The following is a 25,555-nucleotide window of genomic DNA, read 5'->3' as shown; positions in this document are numbered from 1 at the left end:
TCCCCTATCATTTTATATCAGTCCTTGAAGAGCTGCCTTGTTCTTCGTTAGGGCTGCAGAGCAGTTTCTGTGCAACTGTGGGACTCTATGTAGCTAGCTCTCCAATGATGGACATTTTTCAATTTTTTGCTTTATATATTTTTGTGTGTACACGTATTGATAGGATCATTTCCTAGTAATGAATTGTTGGGTCAAAGGTATTCATGTTCATAGCAGCACTATTTGCAATAGCCAAAAGGTGGAAATAATCCCACTGTCCATCAAGAGAAGAATGCATAAATAAATGGTGGTATACATATTTAATGAAATATTATTCAGCCATAAAAAGGAATGAAGTACTGATATATGCTACAGTGTAGATGAACCTTGAAAACATCACACTAAGAGAAACAAGCCAGACACAAAAAGTCAAATACCCAGAATAAGTAAACCCATAGAAACAGAGAGCAGATTGGTAGTTGCCAGAGACTGGGGTAGGGGAGAATGGGAAACAACAGCTTAATGGGCATGGGGTTTTATTCTGGAGTAATGAAAATGTTTTGGAATTAGAGGTGGTGGTTGCACAGTAATAAGGTCTTAACTACTGGTGGAGGAAAAACAATAGACAAATATGTAAATATATGTCAGAAAGAATGATACAGGTAGAGGGTCAGCCAGGCAGTAGGGGAGACCTGCAGTTGAGGTAGTACCATCAATGATCCTGCCTTGTTATAGTTCATCCAGTAAGGAACATTTTTACTGGGAGCATGATTTCATTATTTTTCATTAACCTGGTTCTCATTCCTGTTTCCAGGAGGTCAAGGTTGTGTGGAATCACCAATTGATCCTGTGGAGGGGCCAGGTCTGACAAGCTAAGGTAACCAACAGTTCTGCATTGGCAAGGCTCAGAGTGGGGGGCCTTGCCTGAGAACAGTTCTCCGGAGGTCAAGCTGCAGGGCTACACGGCAGTTTTATTTTCCATTGTGAGTGCTGGAGTGATGGTAGTGAGCAGACTACACAGGCCCAGTCCTCAGGATGTGCACAGGAAGATGAAGAAGAACACTGCTCAATTTGGAGTGTGCTGGACTATTGGGTTGAGAAACTCAGGGCTTGGGGGGGGGGCACAGAGGAGGCCTCAGTGTCACCTAGACAGGGGTGGGGAGCAGGACAGTAAATGGAGAGCACAAGCTAGGGCCGGATACCAGGCAAGCCACATGCTTCATCATCATGTCTCAGCAACCCCAGCCACAAAAGGTGGCCTCCTTGCCAGTCTTCCCATCCAAAGTCCTTGGACAGGCTTTGATAGGGCCAGCTGGGGTCATATGCTCATCCTTGACTCAATCACACTGGCCTGGATGATACGAACACATTGACTTATTGACAGAACAGGTTGGTACTAGCGCCAGGAGGGCAAGGCTGTTGGGTATAGAGAAGTTCATTAGGAGGTGGGAAGTTCCTCAGGCTCACCAAGCTTTGGCCCTTCTTCAAACTCCCTTGCATGTGCAGTTCCCTCTTCTCAGAAAACTTTTTCCTCCACTCGGCTGGGTTGCTGTTCTCCTCTTTAGGTTTCCGCCCAAATTTCTCCTCCTCCTGGAAGCCCCTAAAATTCTCTGCGCAGGGGCATGGTCACCACAGACGCTTTTCATCTGCTGGCTGCTTTCAAGAGTAGGTCTGGGCTCCTACCGTGAGGGCAAGGCCGCCGGCCATGCCCACCCCGGGGTGCCAGTGCCCTACGGGACGCGCTCAGGAAACGTCCCCTGGGGAAGGGATGGCGCACACAGCACCCACGCGCGCGCCCATCTACACCCAAACCCCCATCCTGGTCACAAACCTGGATCCGCCCCTACTCGCAAACCCATCTGGCCTGGGGCGCACAGACTGTCGCGCGCGCGCACGCACGGATGCAAGCCACCCACAGACCACCAGGACCAGCGCTCACGCACACACAAGAGCGTACGCCCACGCACGCTCGGCTACATGCGGGACAGAGGCACGCGCAGGCGCGCGCACACGCGGATCAACAGACCCACCCGGGCCGAGGCGCGCACGCGCGGCCCCGAGTCCCCGCCCCTCCCGGCCTCGCCTGCCGGGGGCGGGGCGCCGCTGGGGGCGGGTCCTGCGGCACCGCCCGGGAAGCTGCGCGAGGCTCTCGGCAGCAGCCGCCACATCCTCCGGTTCTTGGTCCAGGGGAGCGGAGCGGGGTCCGGGCCAAGCGGAGGGCTCCGACGGCGCGGGCGGAGCGGAGCGCAGAGCCATGGCACATCAGACGGGCATCCACGGTGAGGGCGGATGGCGGGCGGGCATAGGACCCAGGGTCTCAGCTTTCAGGCACCCCCTCCCCGGCTCTCGCCCCTCCCTCCTCCCCGCACCAGCCGGGGGAAGCTTCCTGTTCTCTTTTGCAGCCGCGGGTTGCTAGGCTGGGCACATCTAGGGGAGTATGGACTTGCTGTGCATAGCTGGGAGTGGGTGTACATGTACCTACACAGCTTGAGTGGAAGTATCTGTTTGCCCACCTGGGGGTGGATATGTCTGTGTGTGCCCATCTGTGTATTTTTGTTCCTTCTGGGAGTGGGTGTACCGGATGTGCACATCTGGGGGAGCGTACACGCGTGTGCACATGTTTTCTGTGTATAGTCTTGTGTGTGCACAGCTGGATATGACTTGCTTATGCACATATAGGGTCATTCATGCATATGCACTAGCAGTGTTTGAATGGACACTGGGTAGGTTGCATAGGACCATCTTTAGACATCAGTGTTTCGTGGCAGTGTGCACATGTCTGTGGGTGTCTGTGTGTGCGCATAATCGGGGCGCACCTCAGTGTGCATTTGTTGCCATGGATGCATGTGCTGGATGTGTCTGTATACGACTTGTATGGGCTTGGGTATTTATGTGAGAAGGGAGCCTTGACCTTTGCTTCTCCCAGGACCCTCATATTCTCCTCCAGGCTAGGCTGGGGAAAACCTGGGACAGGACTCTCTAAGTGGGATGGGAAGAATTGCCAGTCTGACCTTGACCTTGACCTCTGACCCCCCCCATTTTCCACTGTGATCTCCTGAGTCTGCCCCAGCCAGGGTTGGAAGGTCCCAACTCAAGGCTGGAGGCAGGGAAGAGGATCCAGATATGGGGTTTGTGGGGGAGAGTCCTGGCTCTAGAGATCCAGGCCAGCTCCCAATCCCACCCCCCATCCCTAGGAAGCTTCACCAGCCCAGAGCATCACACACACGCCCTTCACCATGGGTCCCATTTTCCTCCTTGGACAGGCTGGAAGAGGAGCGATGGCCCAGGGCCAGGTGCCCTGACCCTAGTAGGGCCTCAGTGTCCCCATCTGTGACTGGCCTGGGAGGGCTGCCTGGCTGGTGGGGAAGGCCCAGGCTGCTTGCCCAGAAAGCCTGTTAGGTTTGGCCATCAGCCACTTCTCCTCCACACCAGGGTCCCCTGCCTGGAGCTACCACCATCGACCTGCCTGACCGCAAACAGTCCCTCACAGGCAGTTGTGGTTGCTTGGTGGCTGGACTGCCCTGGAAGGGTTTTCCTAGCCCCGCCTCCACCCACCACCCCTCAGGACCAGAAGAGGAGGGGCCTGGGTCAGGACCAGCCTCCCACCAGATGGGCAGCCTCTCTCCAGGAGAAGCTGGAGGGGCAGGCTTCATGACAGCCCCACAGGAGGGAACTGTGCCTGGCCTGCCCCTTCCTTCCTCTTTGTCTGGTCATAGCTGCTGCCTTCAGGCCTTCAGCCTATGTGGGAGGGTGGGGGGTATCTTGGGAAGTCAACACACACACACACACACACACACACACACACACACACACCTGTGGTAGCTGGGGCGCTGCCTCACTCCCTCATTTCCCATACACTGAGACAGGCCTGCCTAGGGACTGGGCTGCCCCCCAGCACTCCTGCCTGGGAACAGCCCAGTCCTTCCCATTTCTGGCCCGTAGAGTTGGCAGGAGAGATTACCCTGGAGGACCAGGTACCAGTCTTGTCCTGACCAGGGCAGGGGAGGGACCTGTAACCTGAGGCTCACTGGAGTTGACGAGGTAGGAACTGTGGGGGTGCTATTCATGAATCTTTGATGACAGAGGCTCAGGTGTCCCAGGCCTGGCCTCTGGATTATTGATGGTGGCTGGGGAGGCATTAGGGATGGAGTGGGAGGATGTCTCTTCCCCTGCTGGGGTGTTAGTTTGCCCTGGTAACACCAGAAGGGGCCTGTGTGCCTGTCCCTTGGGGGAGCATCTTGGCCTCCCTCCAGGAAGGTCTGAGCAGGTAGAAAGGCAACTTAGCACCTCCTGCCCTGCTGTTATTACTGTAATAAGAATTAATTGTTCTTTATAGAGGCCCCCACTACCGAGCACTTTCTCTTGTTTACTCCTCACCACAGTCCTGTGGAATTTGGGGATATTATTTCCATTTTTTTTTTTTTTTTTTTGAGACAGAGTCTCACTTTGTTGCCCAGGCTAGAGTGAGTGCCGTGGCGTCAGCCTAGCTCACAGCAACCTCAAACTCCTGGGCTCAAGTGATCCTCCTGCCTCAGCCTCCCAAGTAGCTGGGACTACAGGCATGCACCACCATGCCCGGCTGATTTTTTGTATATATATTTTTAGTTGGTCAATTAATTTCTTTCTATTTTTAGTAGAGACGGGGTCTTGCTCAGGCTGGTTTCGAACTCCCAACCTCAAGCAATCCGCCCGCCTCGGCCTCCCAGAGTGCTAGGATTACAGGTGTGAGCCACCGCGCCCGGCCTTATTTCCATTTTATAGATTGAAGTTTAGAGGTCAGGGGTCACACAGCTAAGGGAGAGGTCAATCCCCAGAGGCCAAGCTTGGGGTCTGCCAATGGAAAGTTCTGTCCTGGCCCAGTGGGACTGTATCCACCTGTCTATAATTCCATGTCATGCTTCTCCGAGCCCTCAGTTGAGCCCCTGCCCACCCAGTGGCCTTGGCGGGCGGTACATAGCCTGAGGTCTCAGGTTCACGGTCACCCTGCAAGGGGGTACCTGAGGACGTGACCAGAGTTTGTTTTCCTAAAGGCTACCCCCCCCCCCCCGCCCCTGGGCTGCCCAGTCCTGGCTCTATAAATATCCTCTGACCTCAGCCTTCCAGCCATGTTCTTGCTGGAATTCTCCTGACCCCAGGGCAGCCTCAAGGTCATGCTGGCCTAGCCACGCTCACCCAGAGACCCAAGCAGGGCCCTTCCTCACTTAGACCTTGGTTTCCCCATTCACTAATGGTAGATCCACCTCGTGGGTTTGTGACTTCCCATGGTTCCCTGCTCGGGCTATGATCCTCACCTCTGTGCTTGGGTCCTTGGTCACTGGCTGTCACCTTCCAGCTCTGCGGCCCAAGGCCCAAGATGGAGTCTCTGGGGAGTTCCTGGGAGCCACTCCTCCAGGAAGGCTTCCCTACTGCCTGAGGGTTGAGGGCTTCTTGCTCCATGGCAGGACTATGCCGGGGCTGGCAGTGGCTCCTCATGGCCTCTCAGGGTCAGGCAGCCTGCCTGGTGGGCTGGGGCTGGATGTGCATGCATGTGTAATGCGTGTGTGTGTGTGTGTGTGTGTGTGTACATCAACAGGATGTACACTTTGTACATCCTGTTGCCTGCCCGTGTCTTGGCCAAGCTCTGCAGTTGTCTTCCTGTGTGTTTGTTAGCAGCTTGGAGACTGTACCAGTGTGTGTGTCTGCATGTCTAAACATGTGTGTCCATTTATGTTCGACCAGCTGAGTGTTCCCATAGGAAGGTGTTTGTCCTTACATTCCTCTATCACACATGCTGGATTGAACACTTGTGTTTGTGTGTGTGTGTGTGTGTGTGTGTGTGTGTGAATGGACATGGTGGTCAGTACACAGTGGGGGCATTCGTCTGTGGATGTGACAGTGCTGAGAGTGTCCCAGGACAGCCCAGTACTGGGCTTCCTGAGGGACAAGGGACAGGTGGGGCCATTCACTCTGTGGCTAGCCTGGCTTGCCCCAGAGCCCACCACATCTTCGGGTGGGCTGTCCCATCCCTGCCTACCCCACCTGTCACCAGACCTCTCCCAGCCAGCAGGCCACTCGCCTGCCACCTCTGCTGGCTAAATTTGGGAGCTTATGTACAGTGGCCGTCTCAAGTTCCCAGTCACATGGGGGGCCGTATTTAACCCGGTTCCCAGCTCAGTCGCCAGACCCTGCAGGACAAAGCAGGCCCTAAACTCGTCCTTGCCCACTCTGCCTACTCATCCCCCACCATGTTTCTTGTTCTTATAGCCACAGAGGAGCTGAAGGAATTCTTTGCCAAGGCTCGGGCTGGCTCTGTCCGGCTCATCAAAGTCGTCATTGAGGATGGTGAGTCCCCACCATGGGCTAGGGCACGGGCCGGGGCTGGACCCAGCGGCCTCTGGGATGGGGGAAGGTGGGTGCTGACCATCTAGCCCCCTCAGGACCTCAGTTTCTCCATCTGGGAATGGGAGTGAGGTCACTCACGAAGAGGAGCCTCCCGGGGGAGCATTGGGGGTGGGTATGATTGTCACCCTGTTATGTGGAGCAGGAAACTGGTGCTGGGGTCCTGCCCAGCCTTGGAGGTTCTGAGGGTCCTGAGTCGGGCATAGTCAGGAAGGGGCGAGTGAGTTCAGGCCCTGCCTGCATGGCCAGTGCCACCGCCTCCATCTGCTTGTGGTTGGCAAGCCTGGGGAGACCGAAGGAGGTGCCCGGACCCTTCCCTTGGGAAGTGTCCCCATAGTGGGGAGAAGGGATTTGTGTCTGGCTCGTTCTGAGAGCAAGATGGGATGATTCCTGGCTGGGCCTCAGCCTGGACCCTGAGGACCTTGTTTGGGTGCAGTGCTGGGGTGCAGGGGCTTGGGCTGAGGCCTGCAGTGGAGAGAGTCTGAGGAGGCAGAGGATGAGGCTGAGGCTGGGTCAGGGGTCGGGTATAGGACTCCTCCTCATTTCCCTCAGTGCCAAGGGACTGTCCCTGTAGGCAAGGGGTACAGACTTTGGGACTAGGGTGGGCAGGTCCCTCACGGGTCCCTCAGCCCTTCTCAGCAGCCCTGCTATAATAGCCTTCAGCTGGCTGCCCGGATAGGCTTGCTACTCAGCTGGCTTTTCATATACTGACTTGGCTCAAAGCAGGGTCTGCCCAGACCCATAATCGATCCCAGGCTTAGGGTCACAACTGTGGTGGCCTTTGCCACGGTCCCCAAATTCAGATGCCCTCAGAGGCTGGGGAGGGGGTCACTGTGGTAGGTCATGAGTGAAGGCCTCCTGGGGCAGCAGGCCATAGCCTCCCGGCCTTAAAGAGGCAGCTGCACTCACTGGTCCTCAGCCCTGCCTGTTGCCCCCAGACACGATGTGCCTGCAGCTTTTAAGCAGGAGGAATCTCTAGGCGGGCTCTTATCCCAGTTGTGCGTTACAGTGTTGGGGTACCTGGGAGCACCCGGGGGGTCCAGCCCCCGACCGGCAGCCTCTCCAACTGAGTGTGGCCCCAGTGTGGCCAAAGGTCCTGATTTTTCTAGAGAAGCTGTGAATTCTACTTCTTATATAAAATTTCCCAGTTTGAAAATATTAGCAGCAAATTAAAGGATGTTGACAGTGCTGTGGGGGCAACTCAGCCTGTGGCTGCTGGTTTTCAACCCTGATCCCATCTGAGGTCTGATGGGCAGGTGAGGAGGCCGAGGCCCGCAGAGAGGCAGCTGGACTGGTGGGCCTGGCAGCTGAGGCCCGGCCCCATCAGGAGTGCCTGGTGGTCAGGTGCTGGGACGCCCGGCCAGGCTTATTACCCCTTTGCCCTGGTTCTTCCTCTGGCCTGGGCCTGTACACACCCAGGCTAGTGTTTGGTGCCCTGCTAGGGTCCCAGCCCGCAGCTGCAGCCCGGTAGGTCCAGTGTGTGCCCAGCCTGATGCCCCATTCAGCCACTCTGCACCAGCCAAGGAAGGTGGCAGGCCTGGTGGCAGCCAGACATTAAGAAGTTGGCTGGCCGGGCACGGTGGCTCACGCCTGTAATCCTAGCACTCTGGGAGGCCAAAGCGGGCAGATTGCTCGAGGTCAGGAGTTCCAAACCAGCCTGAGCAAGAGTGAGACCCCATCTCTACTATAAATAGAAAGAAATTAATTGGCCGACTAATATATAGAGAAAAAATTAGCCGGGCATGGTGGCGCGTGCCTGTAGTCCCAGCTACTTGGGAGGCTGAGGCAGAAGGATTGCTTGAGCCCAGGAGTTTGAGGTTGCTGTGAGCTAGGCTGATGCCACGGCACTCACTCTAGCCTGGGCAACAAAGAGAGACTGTCTCAAAAAGAAAAAAAGAAGTTGGCTGTTTTGGTTTGTGACTTTTGGGGGAGGGGACTATAGCTGGTAGGGTGGTTGTAGGATACCTGTTTGTGCAGGGTTTGGTAGGAGCCCCTGCCTCCCTCTCTCCCAGATGATTTTGCCCCCGCAGGTCCCTGTGGCCTAGGCTGTGACACCACCTCCCTCAGCACATTTGTCCTGAGATGGGCCCTCTGGGGTTCTGCCTTGCCCTGGGCCGAGGGAGGAGGGAGCAGGAGGTGGCGCCATGGGGACTGTGCACCGAGTGGCTGTGCCAGCAGGGTGGGGTGCAGAGGAGCACCTCGGTGTGTGGGTGTCCTTGCGGGGGGCCACACTGTTGGTGGCTGTGGCGCACGGCTGGGTGTCGGCTGTTTGTGTTGGTGATCTGTGCGCACGCACGTGTGGAGGGAGCGACCTTTGTGCTCTGCTCACCCACTCACTGATCACTGATCACATAGGCGCATATTTCGGGCCGGGCGGCTCCAGGGAAGGCGGGGAGCGGGGGGTGGGGGGTGGCCAGCAGGGCTGAGCGGGCTCCGAATGGCACAGTGACGAGTCCACAGTCAGAGGTGGAGGTGGGAGATGGCTACTGTGCAGCTCACCTGGCCTCTGCCCCCAGAGCAGCTCGTGCTGGGTGCCTCGCAGGAGCCGGTGGGCCGCTGGGACCAGGACTATGACAGGGCTGTGCTGCCACTGCTGGACGCCCAGCAGCCCTGCTACCTGCTCTACCGCCTCGACTCACAGAATGCGCAGGGTTTCGAGTGGCTCTTCCTAGCCTGGTCGCCTGATAATTCCCCTGTGAGTCCTGGGGACCCCTGCCCTGGGGAGCCTTGGGGGGGGCACAGGCCTGCCCCAGGGAGGCTGAGGGCAGAGATATCAGGCCCTGTCCCAGAGAGTCTGAGAGAGGGACAGGGCCCTGTGCCTGGAGCCCAGATCCCTAGCGGTCTGGCAGCATCGGCCTGGCCCATGCTGGTGGGACCCTCCCCCTCCCCCCTGCGCGCCGCCGCTGTATCCTGCGCCCTCTGCTGCGCCCTCTTCTAGGGGTGCGGGCACAGTGGGAAGACCAGGTCCCCAGAGGCTCCTGCAGGTTCCCCGAGAGGCAGCCCTGCTCAGAGGGTCTCATGGTTTGGCCCTGCCTTCAGGTGCGGCTGAAGATGCTGTATGCGGCCACACGGGCCACAGTGAAAAAGGAGTTTGGGGGAGGCCACATCAAGGATGAGCTCTTCGGGACTGTGAAGGTAGCTGCAAGGCCAGGACTCCCTGGGCCATGGTTGTGGGCGCACAGAGGGTGGGGCATTGTGTGGGGTCACAGAGCCAGTGCTAGGCTCGGGGGTAAGATGGGGATGGCTGGGGAAGTCTGGGGTTGCAAGCTGGGGTGCTCAGTGGGCTTCCTCTAGTCATCCCAAGGCACCCCTTTGCGCCTCTGCGTCTGCCCCAGGACGACCTCTCCTTCGCTGGGTATCAGAAGCACGTGTCCTCCTGCGCAGCACCCGCCCCGCTGACCTCGGCGGAGAGAGAGCTTCAGCAGATCCGGATCAACGAGGTGGGTGTGCTGCGCAGGGTAGGTGGGAGTCCCAGCCAGAGGCCCTCAGCGTCACGCCAGGCCCTGCTGGCAGAGCCTGTGTGCCCTCACCGTGCCCCGCCCCCAGGTGAAGACAGAGCTCAGCGTGGAGAGCAAGCAGCAGACCCTGCAGGGCCTCGCCTTCCCCCTGCAGCCCGCGGCCCAGCGGGCACTCCAGCAGCTCAGGCAGAAGGTCGTCAACTACATCCAGCTGGTGGGTGCCCCTCCCCTGCCCTGGCATACACCCTGCACCTCACCCCTGCTGCCCTCAGCCTGCAGCCTGCCCACGTCACCTCGCCTGTACATTCACGGGAGCACACCGTCCACCCGACCCGTCCACATCCCCGCCTGTTCCGCCTGGTGCAGCCACGTGTACACGGAGACGTACCCTGCCCCCTCAGCCCTGGGCCCCTTCCAGTCTAGACTGCCTCTGCAGCCCCCTGGACCACCCCTTTCCTGGCAGTGGGCCAGCCTGCTCCCTTTCAACAGAATGGCTCCTCCCTTGCAAGGGGCTCACCCAGAGGCCCCAGAGTGTCTCCCTGAGGCCGAGACCCTGCTTGCTATCCCACCCCCTGCCCTCAGTGGCAGTGCCTTCTTCAGCAGGGCCTCCAAAGGGGCAGCATTGGGGCTGAGCCCAGGCATGGCCTCTTCAGAGGGACTGCCACAGATGGATGGCCATTGGGGAGAGTCCTGGAAGAAGGGGGTCACAAGCAGACTGCCAGCCAGTCCTACTTTGGAGGTTGTGTAGGGAGAGTGGGCCTGGACCCTCCCCAACCCGGTACCCTCCTTCTCCCCTCGCCCCTCGGCAGAAGCTGGACCTGGAGCGGGAGACCATAGAACTGGTGCACACAGAGTCCACCGACGTGGCCCAGCTGGCCTCACGGGTGCCCCGAGATACTCCCCGCTACCACTTCTTCCTCTACAAGCACACCCACGAGGGGGACCCCCTTGAGTCTGTGGGTGAGTGACCACAGCAGGGCTGCCAAGCTGTGGCTGGGAGGACAGGGCTGGGCTTCAGCCAGGTGGGCCTGCTCTGAGGGTGAAGGTCGGCAGGTGCCCCAGGCCCGCCCCGGCTCACCTCCCCTGCCTGCCCCCGACTGCCCGCAGTGTTCATCTACTCGATGCCCGGCTACAAGTGCAGCATCAAGGAGCGCATGCTCTACTCCAGCTGCAAGAGCCGTCTCCTTGACTCCGTGGAGCAGGACTTCCAGCTGGAGATCTCCAAGAAGGTGGGCGCCCATCCCCAGTGGCCCAGTCACCCCAACCACACATGTGGCATTGGAATCCTGAGACGATGGCAGAGCAGGAATCATTGCTGCTGTGTCGATCTTGGGGAATCTGAGGCCCAAGGGGAGACATGCCTTCCCAAGGCTGCCCGGCTGATTGGTGGCACAGACGAGCCACAGCTCTGCCCACTACATTTCCTCCTTTCTCTGGGGGTGGCAAGGGGGTGACTCAGGCAGGCAGAGTCCAAGGTTTTAATCCTGGGGGTGGCATTCCAGGTGGGGTCTCTTGGGGGAGAATCCAGGGCTGGGGTCTGAGAGATCAAGGGGTGCCCCAGGAGTGGGGGTTACCAAGGGTGGTGTGTGTTGGGGCCCCACCACTGGGGTGACGACTGCCTTGCCCCATGCAGATTGAGATTGGCGATGGGGCAGAGCTGACGGCCGAGTTCCTCTATGACGAGGTGCACCCCAAGCAACATGCCTTCAAGCAGGCCTTCGCCAAGCCCAAGGGCCCGGGGGGCAAGCGGGGCCACAAGCGCCTTATCCGTGGCCCTGGTGAGAATGGGGATGACAGCTAGGTGGCTGGACCTGAGCTGGGCTGGCGTCTGGACTGTGGGGCCACCCACACTGCTACTCCCTGCCATCTCCTTTCTTCCCAGCCTGGGCTCTAGGAAAATGCTTCCTGTGGGGCAGGGGGGATGGTGGCTGAACACACTTGCAGCTTTTGAGGGCCACCAGGCTGGTGTTTTGTGACCCTTCCATGTTGCTGTCCCTGCCTTTCATCTCTATGCCCAGGGTGTCTGGGGGCCCTGCCTCACTGGCTCAAGGGAGCTGCGTGAGGGCCCTGATATGAACTTGGCCTCCAGGGGCACTGAGACTAGGGTTCCAGCACTGCCCAGAAGTCTTTGGCCACAAGGGCTGGGTCACTGCAGGACAGGATGGTTGAATGCTGTATTTTCTAAAGAATAAAATATTTTTAAATCAAGACTGAGCCTGGCCTTGGGATACCACCTCTGGCCCTGGGAATTGGGCAGCCCTGTGCATAAAACTGCCTTGTCCCAACTCAGGAGGGGCCTGTCGGCTTGGTAGGTAGAGCCCCCACACTCCTGGCTGCAGGTGTGTGGAAGAGGCTATGTCTGTGTGTGAGGGCACAGGCCTTGCCCAGGTGTCCTGGTGGACAGGGCCTTGCCTGGGAGCAGGTGTGCCTCCCTGTGTTGTGGAGATCTGGGTGCACTTGTTTCCTGTGGCTGCTGTAATCAATCACCACACACTTAGTGGCTTCAAAAAACCCATAAGTTTCTCTTACAGCTCGGAGGCCAGCAGTCTGAAATGAGTGCTACACGGCCAAAATCAAGGTGTTGGCAGGGCTGCTTCCTCTGGAGGCCTGGGGAGCATCCAGTCCCTTGCCCTTGCCAGCTTCGAGGGCTGCCTGCATGCCTGGCTTGTGGCCTCTTCTTCCATCTTCAGAGCCAGAGGCGCCTTCTCTGAGTCTGCTTCCGTGGTCACATGGCCCTCTTCTCTAGTTAAAGCTGTCTCCATTTTAGAAGAGACACAGGTGATTACATTCATCTTCCCGGCCCCCTGCAACCTACCACCTCGAAATCCATGACTTAATTATGTCTGCAGAGTCCCTTTCACCACGTCAGTCACGTGTTCACGGGCTCAGGGTTAGGACGTGGGTCTTCGCGTGGATTGTGCTGCCTCCCACCTGGATAGGGGCTCTTCTCACTAGGCTTCCCAGCCCCCACGGGGCAGAGGCCATGGTGGGTGTTTCTGTGGACATCCGTATCTGGGTGTCTCCAGGCCATGTGCGTCCAGACTTCTCTGTCAGCTCATCGGCCTCCCTCCAGCGCTGCTTTCCTGCCCCTGCGGGAGGCAGGGCAGCTGCTGGTCGTGGGGGATGTGGGGCTGATGACCACAGCTTAGGTGCTGAGTGGGCACTGCCCTCTCCCCTAGCTCAGGGCAGTGCCCCATCCCTGGGGCCTTTCTCAGCCCCTACTAGAGGCTGTAGGCTGCAGGGAGGAGAGCCGGGGCCCTGGCCAGGACCCAGAGGAGGCCTGTCCTTGCCCATCACTTCCCAGGGGGAGGAAGACTGCTATCGCCCGACGCTGCTGAGCCAGCTGCCTGCCGGGCCCCATGGAGCCTGCCCAGCGTGACACCGCCCAGAGGTGGGCCTGAGAGCAGCCAAGTGCCAGGTGTGCAGCCCTGCTCTTGCCCACAGCAGCCCCACTGCTTCGTTCATTCATTCAGCCTTCACTCAAGAGACTCCCTCTCTGTACCTGCCTAGGGCTGAGTGCTGGGGACCCATAGGTTCAGCAAGTATTAGGCACCTACTGTGTGCTGGGCACTGCTCTGAGACCTGGGGATACAGACAACAGATCCCTGCCCTCAAGAAGCTGGCATTCCAGCAGGAGAATAAGACAATCTGCAATGAACCATGAAAAACCAATGCTATGATCTGTTGGCAGTTGAAAAAATGTTACGACAGAAAAATGGAGCAGGCAAAAGGATTCAGGGGTGCCAGATCTGGGAGGGAAGTTTATAAGATGGGGGATGTGGGGCTGATGACCACAGCTTAGGTGCTGAATGGGCACTGCCCTCTCCCCTGGCTCAGGGCAGTGTCCCATCCCTGGGGCCTTTCTCAGCCCCTACTAGAGGCCATAGGTTGCAGGGAGGAGAGCCGGGGCTCTCCTCCCTGCACCATCAAGGGAAGGCACCATTGGGAGGGTGACGTGGGGGCAGAGACTCGAAGGTGAGAGTCTGGGAAAAGAGCTCCCAGGCAGAGGGAACAGCATGCCCCAAGCCCCTGAGGCGGGGGAGTGCCCGGGGTGCTCAGCAGCAGTGCAGGCAGATGGGGACAGCTCAGGGAGGCAGGTCCCATAGGACCTTGCTGGCCATTATGTGGACTGTGGCTTTGACTTCAGAGACCTCTGAGCAAAGGAGGCATGAAGGCCTCTGAGCAAAGGAGGGACCCAGTGTGACTTAGGCTTGAACAGGACCCTGCAGGGGCCGATCTGAGTAGGCTGAGGGTGGGGAGCAGGACAGGGCAGCCAGGAGGAGGCGGCGCCTGCACAGGTCCAGGCCCATAGATGGCAGCTCAACCCGCTGGTGGACGTGTAGGTGGTGGGCGGGGGGCAGATTCTGCAGGTGGAGGCAGCAGGACCTGCTGAGGCATGGGGGGCACCTTGGGGCTGTGGGCCTGAGGATGCTGAGTTCCAATCACCCAGGGCAGAAGGGGCGTGAGAAGAGCCACTGAGGAGGATGAGTGAGGTCCCAGCTGGGCTGGTGTGCCCGCTTCCAGGAGCCCTAGAAATGCAGAAGAGGAGGTCCTATTCCTGGAAGAGGTTGCAAGGCTGTGGTGAAGGCAGGTGCAGCCCGCAGCCTCCGCTCAATCTGTCCCCTGCCCCTGCATACTGGGGATGGCACTGCAGGGGCAGGAAAGGACAGGCGGGGGAGCCACTGTCCAGAAAGTGCTGGCCATGGGCAGGGGCTGAGGCATGAAGGTGAAGAGTCTTCTTGGGACAGGGAGGGCTTGGCAGGCATGTCCCAGTCTCTCACTGCCCTTAGGCTGGGCTCTGGGCCTTAGTTCCTCCCCAGACTTCCCAGAGGACAGGTGTGAGGCCGGGCACGGTGCAGGCTGTCTGGGAGGGGAGTGGAAAGAGGAAGGGGTGAAGGGACTGTCTGCCATCTGACTATGCAAATGGCCTCTGACTCATGGGACCCTGGCCCCCTCACCATAGGGAGGACGGAGTTGGGGGGGAGTTACTAGGCTGCTTTAAAATTCTCACTTCCTCTAATCTCTGAGCTGCTCCTGCCCCTGAGGGAAGGGACCCAGAGTGCTCTGAGTGGGAAGCATCCTTCCCTGCTGCTGCTGCTGCTGCTCAGCCCGCCAGCTGGACCCTCTGGAGAAGACCCTACTCCCCATCATGGTAGGACAGTAGCTCTCAGCCGCTGGGGAAAGGGGTGGCCTGGGAAGGGACAGGCAGAGAGGTGGGCTTGGCAGCTTCCGGCAACAGTGAATAGGACTGTCACCCACATGGCCCCGGGGACACTCAGTGAAGCCTGAAGACATCAGAGCAGAAGCTCTTCTCTAAGCAGCGAGACCAAAGCTGCTGGGGCCATGAGGAGGCTGAGGCCAGGGGCTTTAGGCAGTGGCAGGGCTGGGGCTACGTGTCCAGGTACACGTACCAGGGGCTGGCCCCCGATCTATTGCTAAGCACAGCAGGGTCAAGGGTCTCTGGCTGGGTGAGGCAGGCGGAGGGTGAGAGAGCTGTGCAGTGGGAGGGGCCGGGGGAGGCTGGCAGAGGGCAGAGAGGGCATTTGGGAGTGGCTGGAGGGGAGGGAGCCAGCTGCCACCTTGCTCAGAAGGAAGGAGAACTGGCCTCTGAGGAGAGGAGGCCAGGGCCTGTTGGCCACCTTGCCTGGCCCTCCTGTCCAGCTGGGTTTGGTTATGAGAGAAAGCTCCAAATCGTGAGCTGGATTCCAGGCCTCAGTCCCAGGTCTGTGTCCAGGCAAAGGCTGGGTCTGAGGCCGAGCTCAGCTTCCCCAGGAGACTTGGAGGGGGAAGGGGCTCAGCAGCCAAGCAGGAAGCTCCGTGGGGCGGGCTTGGAGAAAGGGGCAGAAGCCCTGCTGAAAGACCGCCACGAAGTGGAGTGGGTGGAGGTGGAGCTGGGGGCTGGACACTCACACAGCCCCACCCCCACCCCACAGGGTTCCTGCCACGGTGCCCTGCACCCCCTGTTTCTGCTGGTGCAGGCTGAGGCACTGGCCGTGGCTCTGGCGCTGGGCACCCTGCCTGCCTTCCTGCCCTGTGAGCTCCAGCCCCACGGCCAGGTGAACTGCAACTGGCTGTTCCTGAAGTCTGTGCCCCACTTCTCCGCGGCAGCACCCCGTGGCAACGTCACCAGCCTTTCCTTGTCCTCCAACCGCATCCACCACCTGCGTGACTCTGACTTTGCCCACCTGCCCAGCCTGCAGCGACTCAATCTCAAGTGGAACTGCCCGCCGGTCGGCCTCAGCCCCATGCACTTCCCCTGCCACATGACCATCGAGCCCCACACCTTCCTGGCTGTGCCCACCCTGGAGGAGCTGAACTTGAGCTATAACAGCATCAGCTCTGTGCCCGCCCTGCCCAAATCCCTTGTGTCCCTGTCCCTGAGCCGCACCAACATCCTGGTGCTGGACGTTACCAGCCTCTCGGGCCTTCACGCCCTACGCTCCCTATACATGGATGGCAACTGCTATTACAAGAACCCCTGCGGGCAGGCACTGAACGTGACCCCAGGCGCCCTCCTTGGCCTGCGCAACCTCACTCACCTGTCACTCAAGTACAACAACCTCACAGAGGTACCCCGGAACCTGCCCCCCAGCCTTGAGTATCTGCTGTTGTCCTACAACCACATTGTCAAATTGGTGCCGGGGGACTTGGCCAATTTAACTGCCCTGCGCGTGCTTGATGTGGGCGGAAATTGCCGCCGATGTGACCATGCCCGCAATCCCTGCATGGAGTGTCCACGTCACTTCCTCCAGCTACATCCTGACACTTTTAGCCACCTCAGCCATCTTGAAGGCCTGGTGTTGAAGGATAGTTCTCTCTCCAGGCTTGACACCAGATGGTTCCATGGTCTGCACAACCTCACAGTGCTGGACCTGAGTGAGAACTTCCTCTATGACTGCATCACCAAGACCAAGGCCTTCCAGGGCCTGGCACAGCTGCGCAAGCTCAACCTGTCCTTCAATTACCAAAAGAGGGTGTCCTTTGCCCACCTGCACCTGGCATCCTCCTTCGGGAGCCTGATCTCACTGCAGGAGCTGGACATGCATGGCATCTTCTTCCGCTCGCTCGATGAGACCACGCTCCGGCCGCTGGCTCAGCTGCCCATGCTCCAGATTCTGCGTCTGCAGATGAACTTCATCAACCAGGCCAACCTCAGCATCTTCGGGGCCTTCCCTGGCCTGCGCTATGTGGATCTGTCCGACAACCGCATTAGTGGAGCTGCACAGCTGGCGGCCACCATGGGGGAGGCAGATGGCGAGGAGAAGGTCTGGCTGCAGCCTGAAGACCTTGCTTCAGCCCCACTGGACATCCTCAGCTCTGAGGACTTCATGCCCAACTGCAGAGCCTTCAACTTCACCTTGGACCTCTCACGGAACAACCTGGTGACGGTGCAGCCAGAGATGTTTGCCCAGCTCTCTCGCCTCCAGTGCCTGTGCCTGAGCCACAACAGCATTTCACAGGCGGTCAACGGCTCTCAGTTCCTGCCACTGACCAGGCTGCGGGTGCTAGACCTGTCTCATAATAAGCTGGACCTGTACCACGGGCGCTCGTTCACAGAGCTGCCGCGCCTGGAGGCCCTGGACCTCAGCTATAACAGCCAGCCCTTCAGCATGCAGGGCGTGGGCCACAACCTCAGCTTTGTGGCCCAGCTGCCCACCCTGCGCTACCTCAGCCTGGCACACAACGACATCCACAGCCGTGTGTCCCAGCAGCTCCGCAGCACCTCCCTGCAGGCCCTGGACTTCAGCGGCAATGCCCTGAGCCGCATGTGGGCCGAGGGAGACCTCTACCTCCACTTCTTCCAAGGCCTGAGAGGCCTGGTCTGGCTGGACTTATCCCAGAATCGCCTGCATACCCTCTTGTCCCGCAACCTGTACAACCTCCCTAAGAGTCTGCGGCTGCTGCGTCTCCGTAACAATCACCTGGCTTTCTTCAAGTGGAGCAGCCTCACCCTCCTGCCCAACCTGGAAGTCCTGGACCTGGCGGGAAACCAGCTGAAGGCCCTGACCAACGGCACCCTGCCTGCTGGCAGCAGGCTGCGGAGGCTGGACCTCAGCAGCAACAGCATCAGCTTTGTGGCCACCAGCTTCTTTGCCCTGGCTGTGGAGCTGCGAGAGCTCAACCTCAGCGCCAACGCCCTCAAGACGGTGGAAGCCTCCTGGTTTGGACCCTCGGCAAGTTCCCTGAACATGCTGGATGTGAGTGCCAACCCTCTGCACTGCGCCTGCGGGGCAGCCTTCGTGGACTTCCTGCTGGAGGTGCAGGCGGCCGTGCCTGGGCTGCCCAGCCGGGTACAGTGTGGCAGTCCGGGCCAGCTCCAGGGCCGCAGCATCTTCGCACAGGACCTGCGCCTCTGCCTGGACGAGACCCTCTCCTGGGACTGTTTTGGCCTCTCACTGCTGGCTGTGGCTCTGGGCCTGGCTGTGCCCATGCTGCACCACCTCTGCGGCTGGGACCTCTGGTACTGCTTCCACCTGGGCCGGGCCTGGCTTCCCCGGTGGGGACGGTGGGGTGAGGACACCCTGCCCTATGATGCCTTCGTGGTCTTCGACAAGGCGCAGAGCGCCGTGGCCGACTGGGTGTACAACGAGCTGCGGGGTCGGCTGGAGGAGCGCCGTGGGCGCCAGGCACTCCGCCTGTGCCTGGAGGAGCGCGACTGGGTGCCGGGCAATACGCTCTTTGAGAACCTGTGGGCCTCCGTCTATGGCAGCCACAAGACGCTGTTTGTGCTGGCCCACACGGACCGGGTCAGTGGCCTCTTGCGCGCCAGCTTCCTGCTGGCCCAGCAGCGCCTGCTGGAGGACCGCAAGGATGTCGTGGTGCTGGTGATCCTGAGCCCTGACGCTGGCCGCTCCCGCTATGTGCGCCTGCGCCGGCGCCTTTGCCGCCAGAGTGTCCTCCTTTGGCCCCACCAGCCCAGTGGTCAGGGCAGCTTCTGGGCCCAGCTTGCCATAGCCCTGACCAGGGACAACCGCCACTTTTATAACCGGAACTTCTGCCGCGGACCCACAGCCGAATAGTCCTGAGGCACAGTGCTGCCCAGCCCCTTCCACGCTCGCCCTCCCGCCTGCTCTGCAGCCCACAGCTGTGCCCGTGCCCCCACTGGTGACCCCCAGCCCAACCTGGAATAGAGCAGGTACTCAACAAGGCCAGGCGAGGTGGCTCTCGCCTGTAATCCTAGCACTCTGGGAGGCTGAGGAGGGAGGATCACTCGAGGTCAGGAGTTCGAGACCAGCCTGAGCAAGAACGAGACCCTATCTCTACTAAAAATAGAAAGAAATTAGCTGGACAACCAAAAATATATAGAAAATATTAGCCGGGCATGGTGGTGCATGCCTTTAGTCCTGGCTACTGGGGAGGCTGCGGCAGGAGGATCACTTGAGCCCAAGAGTCTGAGGTTGCTATAAGCTAGGCTGACGCCAGGGCACTCTAGCTTGGGCAACAGAGTGAGACTGTGTCTCAAAAACAGTAAAAAATAAAACAATAAATAAATGCCACTGGAGGCCAGATGACTAACCGTGTGCTCACTGGAGGTATGGCTGGGAGGAAGGAAAGGAGAATTCTCCAGGCCTCCATAAGTGAAAAGGGACAAGAGATGGTTAGGGGAAAATTGTCATAGACTGGACAAAGGTCTGCAGGGGAGAGAAGCTGCTGAGGGCAGTTTTGTTCATGGGCATCTTTTCAGGGAGGTCTAATGATGGACACCAGATGTGGTCTCGGCCCTTCCTGGAGAGCAGGGGCAGGTCTCTTGAACGTCCCGCCCTGCCCTTCCCAAGCAGAGCCAGGCAGCCGCTGCCAGGCCTGGTCAGCACTCCTCTGTTGTGTATTGCTCTCAGGAATTTACTCCTTTCACCTACTGGACTGAAAATGCCTTGAGGGCAGAGAACCTTCTGCCTGGTTTGTTTCTGGCCTCCAGCAAAGTCCCAAGAGGCGGCAGCTCAGGGCAATATTCATTCTAAAATAAGGAACACATGGATTTGTGGCACGTTTGGAGGAGTGATTGCGTCCTCTAGTGGCCATGTCTGTGCTTGGCAAAGAAGGCCGCTTCCCACTGGGGAGAGGAAGGCCTGTGGGTGCATCCCTGCAGCAGGGAGCTGGGAGCCACAGAAGATTCTAGGCTGAGCTCATAATCCATCCCTTTCTTTTCCACCTAGAGTCACATGCTGGGTCTCTCTGTTCTGATATTGAAGGGATACCTAGGTGAGCTGCCACCTGGCTGCAAAGGTGAGAGCCCCCTTCCCTGCTCTTGCCTCTCAGAGCTGCCTGCACTCAGTGTGGAGATACAGCCACATCTGATGAGGACTGAGTGTGTTTGTGCGCCTCTGTTTTTGATATACAGTGTGTATTTATGGACACAGCTAGAAGCCCTGATGAGAAGAGATCAATGTTTGGAGAGGTCAGGGTCTGTACCAATAAATACAATGGAGCCATGAGTAGTGTCAGGCTTGGGGCCCTTGAGGGGCCCTGTCCTGGGTGGGCTGCCTACGCTATCACAGCAACCACACGTGGCCTTTGAGGGGCAAGGGAGAAATGCAGTCCAAACACAGCTGACAGAGCTTGGCCTGGGGCGGGCTGCAGGAGAGTTGAACCGGTCTGACTGGCCCAGGCCAGTTTGGGGTCTGCTCTGCCACTCAGGGCCCCTAGAGGGGAGGGTTGGAGCTGGCGGCAGACAGCTAATTTTGTAGCCTGATTGTGGGCTTCTGTGGTGGGCTGGCGTTCCCTGTTCTCTGCTCATCTGAAAGACAGAAGGAGGGTCTCTAACCTACCTATCGAAGCCCCATGTGGGCTCTGACCTGACCTGTCATACTGCCTTGGCTGATGCCCGGAAGAAAAGGAAACAAGGTGAGTCCTTTCTCCTAGTCTGGAGTCTGGGGGAGTAACCTGTTGAGTGGCTCTAACACTATTCTGGACACAACCAGCAGCAGAAGCAGGAAGCAGGAAGCAGGAAGCAGGGCCTTATCCAGGGAACCATGTTTTGCATGTAGGAAGCACAACTTACCTCCTTCTCAGGATAGCCAAGTTTGCCTCTGGCAGTCCCAGGTGGGACTTCCATCTAGCCACCCACACACCACAGTCCTAGTGCTTTCGGGGCTGGGGATTCAGAAGAACGTTTTGCAGATGAAGCGTGGGGGCTGCAGCTATGCCAGGACTGTTGGGCTTGGCTTGAGTGAATCTGGGGTCCATGGCACTTGCCTCTGTGCTGTGTGTGGGACCAGAGGACAGAGCTCTCCTATCTCAAGTCCTGAAGAGGCGGTCAGAGCTGGGCCTCTCTGAGGCTGGGTGAGGGCAGCTCCCACTGCACTGTAGTCAGGCAGGGTACACACGGCGGGCCCCAGGCCCTCTCCTCCGTACTGCCAGCCATCCTCGCCCATTAACACTGCCTTGGCTCTGCAAGACCAGGAAAGAGATAGGACTCAGGTCAGATTGCCTGGGCCTGCATCCCATTTGGGTTGTCCTGGGCAGTTGGCCTTCCCTTTAGGAGATGAGGTTTGCTCATCTGTAAATGGGAATGGCCAGAGCTGCTCTGCAGGGTGGTGTAAGGATTAGTGGTTATATGTACAAAGGTCTGAGAAACCTAGCAGGGCCTCAGTTGTAATTATTAGGTAATGGGATTTATACTCATGACTATCAGCTGATATGGCTTCAGTGTTTTCTCTCCTCCTAGGGAATGCTCCTCTTGGGACAGAGCACTGATGGGGTTCAGATGTGTTGAATCAAAGGCCCATGAAGCTGGGGACAGCAGCTCTCCCTGGGAGCAGGACCAGGACTCCTGGGAAAGGTCCCAGATCTGATGTGGCCCCCTCGTCTTGGGAAGCAGTGGGTATGGAGAGAATACTGAGGAAAACCTGATAGGAGGAAAGCCTCAATGTAGGAAAGTCCATCTACTAGGATTTCAAAATACAACTCACCCTTTTCCCTCTAGGACACTTTATTTAATGCCCTAGGCTTCCAAGTATTCTTTTTTGGGGTAGGAATTAACACACCCTTTTAATTAGTTTTAAATATTTTTGAGGTTTAAAAAATGTCTAGGCTGGGCACGGTGGCTCACACCTGTAATCCTAGCACTCTGGGAGGCTGAGGTGGGCGGATTGCTCGAGGTCAGGAGTTCAAAACCAGCCTGAGCAAGAGTGAAACCCCGTCTCTACTATAAATAGAAAGAAATTAATTGGCCAACTAAAATAAAGAGAGAAAAAATTAGCCTGGCATGGTGGCACATGCCTGTAGTCCCAGCTACTTGGGAGGCTGAGGCAGTAGGATTGCTTGAACCCAGGAGATTGAGGTTGCTGTGAGCTAGGCTGATGCCACGGCACTCACTCTAGCCTGGGCAACAAAGTGAGACTCTGACTCAAAAAAATAAAAAAAGGCTAAAGATTGTAATTTCTAGTTGGAAAACATTATCTGAATGAATACCCTACGGGCAAACCACTGCAAAATGCTTCAGCTGCATGTGGGGCAGAGGGGGAGGGATTTTCTTCAAAGCATCCAGCTCTTTATGAGGGCAGAGGTGCACTGGTTTGTGTCATTGCGACATCCATTAGGTGACATAGGTTGTGTTTCCTTCAGCATGGGCTTTATTTGTTGGAAGGGCATCACGCTTGACCTCCAAATTTGGCTGACAATTACTAACGAGATTCATAACCTTTGGGTTGCTCTGGCATTTTGACATATTTGCCAGGTTCTAGGCCACATTCTGGAAGGCCACCATAACGTCTGGATCCTGCATGGCTGCAAGAACCTCTGGATCACTAAGAATTTCATTGAGTCCTGGCATTCCTGCCATTCCGGGCATGCCTCCTCCCATTCCAGGCATTCCCCCAAGAGAGCCACCCGGAAAAGAGCCATACTTAGCTCCTGATTGTCCTCTGGCTTCTTCCTACCCCTGGGCTTCTCTCAAGCTCTTTTCCAGCCTTCTTAATCCTTTCTATTCTTTCTTTGATCTCTTGCTCTTCGCATTTTCGCTCATACTTTCTCCGATGTTTTGCAATTTTCTGGGCCCTAAATTGAACTTCTTTCAGCATTACACTAGCATCTTCATCATAATCCAGTTTACAGGTAAGGGCAAGATCATGGGCTGCTTCTTCCCCATGACCAGAAGTCTGTGTGTTTCCCTCTCCACTCTAAGGCTGAGCTGAATCTGGATTTGTTTCAATGGCTCTATCACAATCTCAGAGGGCAGCATTTGGCTTCTGTAATTGGATGAAGACACCAGCTGTCTTGGTGTACAAAATAGCCAACCATTCAGCATGGTGGCATCTGTGAATAGTCAATGGCCTTCTGTAGTTCACCACCAGTTAGGGCCGCAGTGGCAGCCACTTTTTTATCATTTGCTTGACCTGTCATCTCCTCAGTTCTCTCTACATTTTTATCTCCCATTTCTTGAGGGGCATCAAGGGTCTGGTTCGGTCACACCTTCATTATCAATTTCTAGATCACTTTCCTCACTTGATGGTTCCTCTGTCTGTGTTTTCCTCCACCTCATTACTGTTTTTTCTTCCTTAATATTTTCTTCTGATTTAGCTCTCTGAGTAGCAGTTGCTACTTTACCCACCATGCTCTCCACCCACTTCCTCGGGAAGCTCATTTCCTTGGGGTGCAGAATGCTCGGATCCTGCTTACACATTTTCACCAAGGCCCGAAGCTCGCTCACTGTGCGGGGGTCCACAGTCAGGAGGTGGAGGATGGGGCTGAGGAGGCTGCAGCCCGATTCCAGGCCTGGGCGCTAGCTCAGCGTGTTCGTGTAGAAGGGGCGGCTTCTAAATATTCTTAGAGAGGTTTCATGACTTCGCACAGTTTCACACTGGAGTTGCTTAAATAAGCCAAACCTCTCATTTTGAAGCAGTTCACACATCTCAGCTACTTCCTGCAGATCATTCCATGCTTTGTTCTTCTAACCCAAGAATCAGGGAGGGGAAGTGCACCTAAGGGCTTTGTTGGCCCTGCTGGCCTTGAGTCTTATGAAGAAAGAGTGGGTCTTCCTAAGCATTCAAATGGAAACATTGCCCTAGCTAGAGGAGAACAATGCCTTTGAAGGGAAGGGGGTGGAGGGAGTCACAGGCATGGGAATGTGAGGGACAATAGAAAGCCCTGAAAGATTCTGTGAAGCCACAGAGCTGGGAATGCCGAGCTTGTTTCTGGAGCAGGAAGGAACCGAATCATGGTTCTGAGGTGACGTGACTTCCATCATGTCCTGCCTAAATATCTGATTTTATCTGATGGGCCCATGATAAGGTTGTGTACCCCAGGAAAGGTTGTGGCCCACGGCCAGCATGCCAGCACAACTCTGAGAGGAGAAAGCACAGCTGCCCTTTCTAGAGCTACAAGACAGAGGGCAAGGCCAAGAGAATCTCCTGATCTCTAGTTGCTTGGTTTGTCTTCAGCTTAGCTATTTTTTCCAGTAAACTAGACTTGTCGTCATTGGGGCTTTTTTTCATTCCACACACATTTGCTCAGCACTTACTGTGTATCAGGTACTGTACTGTACTTCGAGGATACAGAAGTGAGAAGATGGGGTACCTATTTTCATGGAGATGACATTACAACAGGGCAAATGATCAACATGGTAAGAAGTCACTGTGGGTGGTGACCAGAGCTTTGAAGGGCTTTATGGCAGTGGCCAAGCAATGGTGAGAATGCAAAAGGGTCTGCTTTAGCTGGCGTGCTCAGTGGCGGTCGGACCTTGTCCTGAGTGAAGAGAGGCAACTATACCATGATCCAGGGTAGAAAAATTCAAGCAGAGAAAGAGTGGCTAACACCACCTGGAGGCTGGAGAGAACCTAGGTATTTGAGACCCAGAAGTGGGCCCAGTACATGAAAGAGTGAACAAATGATGGGGGACGGGAGACAATGCTAGAGAACTGGATGGGAGCCCAATCCCAACTCTGCCAGCCTGTGGGGAATTTAGAAGTTAATCCATGTGTGACTGGAAGCCCAAGAATGTTTTCTACATGGAAGGGACATGATCTGATCTATATTTTTGAAAGATCTTTCAGGATATTGCTGGGGTGGAGGCTGGGGCACATGCCAGATGGTGGCATGAACAGGGTGGCAGTAGTGGAGGGGATGAGACATGGCCTTGCCTGAGGTCATTGCAGAGGTGGAACTGACAGGACTTGCTAGTAGTGTGCTGGTGAGGGAAAGACAGAGCTGACTTCCAAACGAGAGGCTGAGCACCTGGGCAGATGATGGCGAGACCAGGGGAAGAGCAGGAGAGATGGGCAGACCCAGTGTGCCCTCTGCACATTACCGTCAGAGGTGCATATTACCATCAGAGGTGCTTGTGTGACACCCAGGCAGACACAGCAGCCAGCAGTGCATAGAGGCAGCCAAAAGCCCAAGACAAAGAGAGATCACATGGGGTGGGTGTGTTGAGTGCAGTTAAAAGATGAGCTGGTAGGGCCATCAACATCACAGGAGAACCCAGCCAAAGGGATGGAGAAGGACCAGCACATGCAGTAGGAGAAACAAGCAGCAGAGGTTAGTGGTACAGAAGCTCAGAGGAGAAAGCGAAAAGGCCAAGGACAGCCACCTCAAATGCCACTGAGAGATCCAATGGAAGGAAGAACTGACCACTGAATTTGGCAAGATAGAGGCAGTTGTGGTAAGAAAAAAGTGGTCTCCCTGGGAACAGGGATGAAAGAGTGAATTGGGGAGGTTATGCAGAAGAGAGAAGCGGGGGCAGCGAGAAAGGGGTCTACGTGGTCTCTGAGGGAGAGTTTGTTTTTAAGACAGGTGACAAAGCC

The 25,555-nt window shown here is 57.1% G+C and overlaps 1 protein-coding gene and 1 pseudogene across 4 annotated transcripts; one reads left to right on the top strand and one right to left on the bottom strand.

Moving 5' to 3' along the window:
* The first annotated feature begins 2,081 nt into the window (after positions 1 to 2,081).
* On the top strand, positions 2,082 to 20,755 carry LOC105875040 (twinfilin-2). 4 transcript variants are annotated; one of them, XM_012771506.3, is made up of 9 exons: positions 2,082 to 2,258; positions 6,223 to 6,300; positions 8,874 to 9,052; positions 9,397 to 9,492; positions 9,693 to 9,797; positions 9,904 to 10,029; positions 10,625 to 10,775; positions 10,923 to 11,044; positions 15,749 to 19,322. In XM_012771506.3, the coding sequence occupies exons 1-9, from the start codon at positions 2,234 to 2,236 to the stop codon at positions 18,833 to 18,835; spliced, it is 3,969 nt and encodes a 1,322-aa protein (XP_012626960.2). In that variant the 5' UTR covers positions 2,082 to 2,233; the 3' UTR covers positions 18,836 to 19,322. The 4 variants fall into 4 exon arrangements, 3 of the variants coding, with proteins under 3 accessions (XP_012626960.2, XP_012626959.1, XP_075864397.1); XM_012771505.2 differs by lacking the exon at positions 15,749 to 19,322 and adding an exon at positions 11,449 to 12,023 and having other exon boundaries at positions 2,089 to 2,258; XR_012921723.1 differs by lacking the exons at positions 2,082 to 2,258; positions 6,223 to 6,300; positions 8,874 to 9,052; ... (3 more) ...; positions 10,625 to 10,775; positions 10,923 to 11,044 and adding exons at positions 11,615 to 14,967; positions 19,970 to 20,755 and having other exon boundaries at positions 15,749 to 18,951.
* A 1,849-nt stretch (positions 20,756 to 22,604) lies between these two features.
* LOC105875102 (putative protein FAM10A4) lies at positions 22,605 to 24,084 on the bottom strand (annotated as a pseudogene).
* Positions 24,085 to 25,555: the final 1,471 nt, after the last annotated feature.

This window comes from Microcebus murinus, chromosome 1, assembly GCF_040939455.1.
Source record: "Microcebus murinus isolate Inina chromosome 1, M.murinus_Inina_mat1.0, whole genome shotgun sequence".
Classification (NCBI taxonomy): Eukaryota; Metazoa; Chordata; class Mammalia; order Primates; family Cheirogaleidae; genus Microcebus; species Microcebus murinus.
This window is presented reverse-complemented; position numbering and strand designations above follow the sequence as displayed.